At 34.7% G+C, this 7,500-nt stretch overlaps 4 protein-coding genes and 3 non-coding genes across 7 annotated transcripts in view; 2 read left to right on the top strand and 5 right to left on the bottom strand. All coding sequences in view use genetic code 11, as the record gives it.

Annotated features, from left to right (window-relative positions):
• matK (maturase K) overlaps positions 1-1,235 on the bottom strand; it is a 1,530-nt gene extending 295 nt beyond the window's left edge. Inside the window, exon 1 of the mRNA in view lies at positions 1-1,235. This exon is cut by the window's left edge and continues 295 nt beyond it. Within this exon, the coding sequence (YP_010167109.1) occupies positions 1-1,235 (1,235 nt within the window).
• Positions 1-2,009, bottom strand: part of trnK-UUU — a 2,663-nt gene extending 654 nt beyond the window's left edge. Inside the window, exon 1 of the tRNA in view lies at positions 1,973-2,009. This is a non-coding gene — a tRNA (tRNA-Lys). The remainder of the gene's footprint in view (positions 1-1,972) is intronic.
• An 828-nt stretch (positions 2,010-2,837) lies between these two features.
• On the bottom strand, positions 2,838-3,944 carry rps16 (ribosomal protein S16). Its single transcript has 2 exons — positions 3,905-3,944; positions 2,838-3,058 (listed from the first exon to the last, which is right to left on the bottom strand). Exons 1-2 carry the CDS (start codon positions 3,942-3,944, stop codon positions 2,838-2,840), a joined length of 261 nt encoding a protein of 86 aa, YP_010167110.1.
• Positions 3,945-6,020: 2,076 nt separating this feature from the next.
• Positions 6,021-6,092, bottom strand: trnQ-UUG. Its single transcript has one exon. It is a non-coding gene; the product is annotated as a tRNA-Gln (tRNA).
• A 340-nt stretch (positions 6,093-6,432) lies between these two features.
• Positions 6,433-6,618, top strand: psbK (photosystem II protein K). Its single transcript has one exon. It carries the CDS (start codon positions 6,433-6,435, stop codon positions 6,616-6,618), a length of 186 nt encoding a protein of 61 aa, YP_010167111.1.
• A 441-nt stretch (positions 6,619-7,059) lies between these two features.
• On the top strand, positions 7,060-7,170 carry psbI (photosystem II protein I). Its single transcript has one exon. It carries the CDS (start codon positions 7,060-7,062, stop codon positions 7,168-7,170), a length of 111 nt encoding a protein of 36 aa, YP_010167112.1.
• A 177-nt stretch (positions 7,171-7,347) lies between these two features.
• trnS-GCU lies at positions 7,348-7,435 on the bottom strand. Its single transcript has one exon. It is a non-coding gene; the product is annotated as a tRNA-Ser (tRNA).
• Positions 7,436-7,500: the final 65 nt, after the last annotated feature.

Below are 7,500 nucleotides of genomic sequence, written 5' to 3' on the forward strand. Positions count from 1 at the left end.
GCAATAATATCAGAATCCGACGAATCGGCCCAGACTGACTTACTAATAGGATACCCTGATACGTTACAGAATTTTGCTTTAACCAACGATCCAATCAGAGGAAAAATTGGGACTATTGTATCGAATCTCTTAATAGCAGTATCGATCATAAATGAATTCTCTAGCATTTGACTCCTTATCACCCAAGGCGTTAGTCGTACACCTGAAAGATAGCCCAGAAAAGAGAAAGAATGATTGGATAATTCATTTATATGGATCCTACCCGGTTGAGACCATAAGTGAAAATGACATTGCCAGAAATTGACAAGGTAATATTTCCATTTCTTCATCAGTAAATTAGTACACCTTGAAGCCATAATTGATTTTCCTTGATACCTAACATAATGCATCAAAGGTTCCTTGAAGAACCAGAGGGGCAGGGTCCTTTGAGAATCATTACGAGGCGTCACTACAAGATGTTTTATTTTTCCATAAAAATGTGTTCTCTCAAGAAAGGCTAGAGAAGATATTGACCGTAAATGAGAGGATTGTTTACGAAGGAAAACTAATACGGATTCGCATTCATATACATGAGAATTATACAAGAACAAGAATAATCTTTGATTTTCCTTTGAAAAAATGGAAATGGATTTATTTGAAGTAATAAGGCTATTCCAATTATGATGCTCGTGTAGAAAACATCTCAATAAATGCAAAGAAGGAGCATCTCGTATCCGAGTGCGGAGAGTTTGAAGCAAGATTTCCAGATGGATTGGGTAGGGTATTAGTATATCTGAAACATAATATAAATGTGATAATTTGTCCTCTAAAAAGGGAAATATTGAATGAATAGATCGTAAATTCTGATACTGATATTTTGCTATTCTTTCTCTTTCTAGGGAAGATACTAATCGCACCGAGAATGGAATTTCCATAATTCCTGCAAAACCCTCTGGTATCGTTTGAGAATAAAAACTCCTGTTGGGCCCAACGAACCTAGAATCATTAACCGAAATGGTCAAATGATTCTGTTGATGCAGTCGAGTAATTAAGCGTTTCACAATTAGTGAACTAGATTTATTGTCATTGTCATAACCTAAATTTTCCGTGGGTTCATAAAAAATCGAACTATTTAAACCATGATCATGAGCAAGTGCATAGATATACTCCCGAAAAAGAAGTGGATATAAGAAGCGCTGTTTCCGGTATCTATCTATTTCTAAATAGCCTTGCAATTCGTCTTGCAATTTATCCATTTGTTTGCAATGAAACTTGAACCGCATGCGGGGGAGGATTTCTTGGGTTATTAAATAATCAATACATAGTGCGATATGGTCCTAACAAGGTATATCATAAAAACTGATATACCTGGAGACAAGACGTCTAATCAACGCATCCTCTCTTTTTCCATCCAACTCGTTCGTGTTTGGGTATAGTTACAAGAGATTGTGTATTAGAAATCCTTTATTTTTGCAACCCGATCGCTCTTCTGACTTTGGAATGAGTTATATTTATCAGTACACCGTTTCTTATACACATTTGGTTACACTCCAGTAACTAATGGAGAACAGTGAATAGTTAGGATTTTTTTTTAAAGGAATCAATGATCCACTCGCAGGAGAGCCCTTTCCCGCATCAGGCACTAATATATTTTTAACGTCTAATTAGATCGGGTATTCGTTCGAATTCAGATAAGAACGGAAACTCGTTGCTTTTGGTTTTTCCTTATAATTGGAGCCATATAGCTCTATCCATTTATTCACTTGACCCAACTGTGAATGAATTTTGAACCGTTCTAGCTAAGAATCAAAAGGACATTTTTTACCGATCTGATATGACCAGATAAGAATGAAGTATTCTCAGAGTTATCCATTGATACGACATGCTGTTTTTTCCATTCATTCCCTTTCAGGATCAGTCGTGGTCTTACAAACTCTACCGATGGTATGGACGAATCCGCTTCATCCAAATGTGTAAAAGATCATAGCCGCACTTAAAAGCCGAGTACTCTACCGTTGAGTTAGCAACCCAGATAAGGATCTAATTACGATCGAAATAAAAATCAAGAGATTTGATTACCGGAACCAGTCAAGTCAAAATTACCGGAACCAGTCAAGTCAAAACATTGAACTAACATAAGCATAAGAATAACAGCAAGTTTAGAAGAAACTATGATTCTAAAAAATCTATACAATAAAGAAGAGCAGATTCACAGATAAGTATAGCTTTAGTAAATAAAAAAAAAGACTTCCTGTGTCACAGACGATCCCTCAAACCAATCCTTTGAATGAAGTAAAAAACCAAACCTATGAAACCGCAAGAATAGATCGATTTATCTACGATCGAATTCTATTGTATTCTATTCGTTCGAGAGACCATTGTCAATACAAACGAAATATTGGGAAATCAAATCAAACAAAATACAATAAATAAACTAAATATAAATAAGATAAGGCCTTGTGTTAGATTGGCACTACAAGAAATGAAAATGAAGTGAAGTAAAGAAGAAGTAGGTAAAAAAGAATATCGTATTTATTCACTATCACTATAGGCCCCAAGATTCACCTCTTGTTTCTTGAGGTGAGGGAGTCCCAAGGAAAACCATCAGATTAATGGTAATCCCATAATTTCATGGATTTCAGTTATGACATATAATATAATCCTTTTTCTATCCCTCTCATATTCATATAAATATAAAAAGACAAAGAGATTCTTTGTCATTCTTTGTCCTTACATTATCTCAAACCATATAGGAACAATAGCGAATAGGTATGAATATAGCAAGAGAGTGGCGAAGAAACAATTAAACAAAACTAGAACTAGCTACTATACCGGTCCATCTTTTGATTTCATTAATTTCATTTTGTTTGATTAACTCGAAGTTCCTTAAATACCTCTGCCTTTTTTGAAATATCATGAACAGTTCCCGTGGGTTGAGCTCCTTTTTCAAGGAAATATAGAATAGCAGGAACATTTAAATAAGTTTGATTCTTTATCGGGTCGTAAAAGCCTACTTTCCGAAGATCTCTTCCCTCTCTTCGGGATCTGACATCAATTGCAATGATTCGATAGGTGGCTCATTGGGATAGATCGATGGGCAATACCCCCCCCCCCTGGAAACGTATAGGAAGTTTTCTCCTCATACGGCTCGAGAAAGAATGATTAAAATTGATGGATATAAATCTATAGCAAACGGATCCTTGAAATCATCAATTAAATTATGATTGAAGTCGTCTTTTTTCCTTCTTCCTTCCTATAAAATAAAAATATCATTCGTCCTCATAACTCAAGTTGGGTAATTCTCAAAGGACTAAAAAAGAAATCCTTAAAAAATCCTTAAATAAATATTTATTGAGCGGTCTATAACCCCTTTTTTGTCTCGTCTGGAATATATTTCCATTTCTTACTTATTATGATCCAATCCACTTGATTGAGACAATCATTGAAAATGGTGTTTTCTTGTTTTGGAATCACTTATCCTTGAATCATTAGGTTTAGACATTACTTCGGTGATCTTTAATCTTCCGGAACGGCAGCAACATACCTTTTGGCTATTTCTTTACGTCGAAGAATCATACGAACGATTCAATTCCATTAATTCCCCTGTGATACACTTCTTTATCATCGAAATAGTCTCACCAATTACAGCAAACTTTTTTTTTATAGAAAAGTCGGTCCAATTTGACCTTTTCTATATCGAAGATATACTTACGAAGTCGTTCCAAATTATTAATTGGCACTAACCCTAGATCCTGCCTCTGATAATCATTTATTCTCGAGCTCCATCATGTACTATTTTATTTACATTACAACCCAACATCGTGGAGTAATGGTGAAACAGAACAAAATATGTCGAGCCAAGAGCATCCTCATTGAAGATGATGGATGTAAAAATCCACAGCCGATCATGTCATTCAAGTCGCACGTTGCCTTCTACCACATCGTTTCAAACGAAGTTTTACCATAACAAAAATTCCTATAATTCGGAATCGGTACGGGATTGATTCAATATGGAATTAAATCATGAATAGTCATTGATTGATCTTTTATTCTATTTTTTAATATTCTCCATGGACGCATATGTATATCTAACAAGTATCCAGTTTGCCCCCTGATTCTAGCGTATGAATCATTTATTTCACCATTTATAAGAAAGACGAATAAACAAGAAGTTAGTTAACAACCTGATCATTTGTGACAATCAGTCATGAGTGAAATGAGCCAATTCTTGCTCGAACGACTAAGCTAAACTAAAGATCTTTAATTGGATTTCCAATACCGGAAAAGAATGAGTTAGTAACTGATTAAGCCATTCCAATGAACCAGAAAGGGCCAAAGTGGTTTGATGGTAAATGATAAATTAACTAATCTCAGACTTCATCGAGTATCAAGGATTCATGAAAAATGGTTTCACATAAAAAAATCTCGTACTTTGCCATCATTGCTATTGGTGGAAAGCAGTTCTTCCGTAAAGACTCAATTTGATCTCTGAATCAATCAGCAAGTCTGTGCAATCACAACGAATAACTGTAATTACGGATATCTCTTAGACGTCAATTTGATCATTTTGATCATCATAATAACATGAAATTTAATTTTGCTTTTCCTTAAATCATCAACTGTCTAAACCAGATCAACTGTCTAAACCAGATAAATGGGACGAGAAACAAAATCTAAAACTAATTTCATTTCTTTGTTCATGAGCATCAAACATAATAAGAAATATAGTAAAAGTCAAAAAATGAATAAAAAAAGACACAGTAAAGTAAATAAGATAAAGTGAACGTCCTCGATTCATTCTTGAATCTGATTGAGAATATCAGAATCAAAGCAGCATGATCTTTTGGTATCCATCGGGTTATGTTATATATACAGCTGTTACCGCGGGTAATCGTGGATATTTTAAGGCATCACAGAAATTTCTGACCGAAACCAAAGACTGTTTGTTGTTTGTTCTTACTGAAATAGAACAATAACAATACAAAAGGGTGGCATGCTTCTTTTCGGCATATTCTGCTTTTTTGCTTCCAGAGTCGTTCGATAAAGTCAAGTAAATTAAATCCGCGATTCTGCCTACCAATGGATTTACAATTCCATTATTCATCAGTTCATTAGAACCAGATGCAAATTGGGTACAATACAATGCATCTATTCCTATTGAACTTGATTGTTTGTTGATGAAATCGGGAATAGCCACAGATATTTCAATTGATACCTTCCATTGTTGATCAGCACATCACATATCTAAAAAACATTTCATCTGGATTATATTATGAATCATGCATACCCGGTCAACCAACAAAAGAATCTTCTTTTCTTATAAGCTGTGTAAGCTGCGTGCTATACCAGTACCAGACACGTATAAGTGCAAAACAAAAAAGGTCCAGATCCGTTTTTTATTCCCATTTTTTCATTTGAGTCCAGTCTTAGGAACTCGAATCCCGTTGATGGAATTGGTACCACGAACTCGAACCCTCATTAGAATCCAAATAAAATGAATTCTCAATTGGGATAATTATTAAATGAGATACGATTACCATATCTGCTTTACCATTAATTCAAAGTTAGAAGATAGAAGAGGTTTCTTTCACATTTCGACTCAGAATGGATCATGCAGGAATCAGAATTTTCTGGATTCAAGCATAAAGTTTCTTTTGACTAACCAACTCCAATATGAACGGTACGGACATAGACTGAATAATCCAATTTTGAATTAAATCAAAAAAATATCTTTTCAACGGATCTATGTCTATGCTCCCCCCACGCCTATACCAAAATCATGGATTTTTCATACGTGTGTCAGTCATTGAAAGTGAATTCCGTGTGTAGGAAACAGAATACAGAATAGAAAGGTAAAGTCTAATTCAGAAAAGAATCATTAACATTAAAAAATCATTAACATTAAAAACCAAACTAGAAAGAAAAAAACTAGAAATAAAGAATAGATTACGATTACATTGTATCCAACATGAACCTCCTAAATAGAAATTTAGATGATTAAAGAGAACAAATAATATTTGTTGAGTTAAGATGGAATTAATCTGGGACGGAAGGATTCGAACCTCCGAGTAACAGGACCAAAACCCGTTGCCTTACCGCTTGGCCACGCCCCATTTATGTTTCTATTCAAACACGAATATACATTAATATTGGTATCGGGTGTTCGTCAATTCCAGCCCAGTATCTATGGAAGAAAGAAGTTGTTGCTGAGATTCGACACGTGTAAATCCGGAATAAAACTAAATTCATTGATCATTACATATAATTAAATTAAGATAATTAAGATATTGTATGAAAGTATGATTCCGTATAATTCAATTTGACAATTGAAGGATCTTTGATTGGGGGAATTCAAAGAAAGAAGGACTTTTTTACCTACCCTCTTTCTTGATTTTTTCCCTTCAAGAAATAACTCAATAAAAATGATATTATTCTAAGAACAAAATATTTGTTATGCCTAATATCTTTAGTTTAATCTGTATCTGTCTTAATTCTGCCCTTCAGCCGAGTGGGTTTTTCTTCGCAAAATTGCCCGAGGCTTATGCTTTTTTGAACCCAATCGTGGATTTTATGCCGGTCATACCTGTGCTCTTTTTTCTCTTAGCCTTTGTGTGGCAAGCTGCTGTAAGTTTTCGATGAGATCCTTGATACTGTTCTAGAAAGATTCATGACTTATTCAAAAAAAAAAAAAAAATATTTTACCAATTTTACCAAGAAAGATGAGATAAGTAGTGCATTAAGACAAGAACCCTCGATTCAAACATTGAACATTCTTCAATAGACTCCGTGAATCCGGATCACCTCATTTCCTCATTCTGACCCTCCATCCATGGAGCGCATACGGTATTCTGAGCCCCCGCAATGCAATATCAACAAATCGCATTGTAGGTATGACGAGATTCTTTTTTTTGGTAACGAAGGAATCAGAACCTTATTTTATTACAATACAAATGAATTGAATTCCTGTTAATTCCTTTCTTTTCTAAAAACCACTTCGTTTCTTGGTATCAAAAAATGAGATGGTACAAAGGTTGAGAATCTATTCCCTTTTTCTCCCCCAACAGGTCTTGGAGATTTGTAATGCTTACTCTCAAACTGTTCGTTTATACGGTGGTGATATTCTTTGTTTCGCTCTTCATCTTCGGATTCCTGTCTAATGACCCAGGACGTAATCCTGGACGCGAAGAATAAAGAATAATAGATTTTTTCTTTCCTTTTTTGGTTTGGTTTCTAAATCCATCTTCTTAACTTAAAATTTTATCTATTCCATACATTTCATTTATTTAAATGAAATCATCAATCCAACCAAACCAAAGGGACTCGGGGTTTATAGAATGAGAAAGATAAATATCAAGTGAGCGTAGGAAACGGAGAGAGAGGGATTCGAACCCTCGGTACGAATAGCTCGTACAACAGATTAGCAATCTGCCGCTTTAGTCCACTCAGCCATCTCTCCAAATTGAAAAAAAAAAAAATGAATAATTCATATGTGACACGACGTGTGAAGTAAAGATTCATATT

Source organism: Nymphaea colorata, chloroplast, assembly GCF_008831285.2.
Source record: "Nymphaea colorata chloroplast, complete genome".
NCBI classification, from domain to species: Eukaryota; Viridiplantae; Streptophyta; class Magnoliopsida; order Nymphaeales; family Nymphaeaceae; genus Nymphaea; species Nymphaea colorata.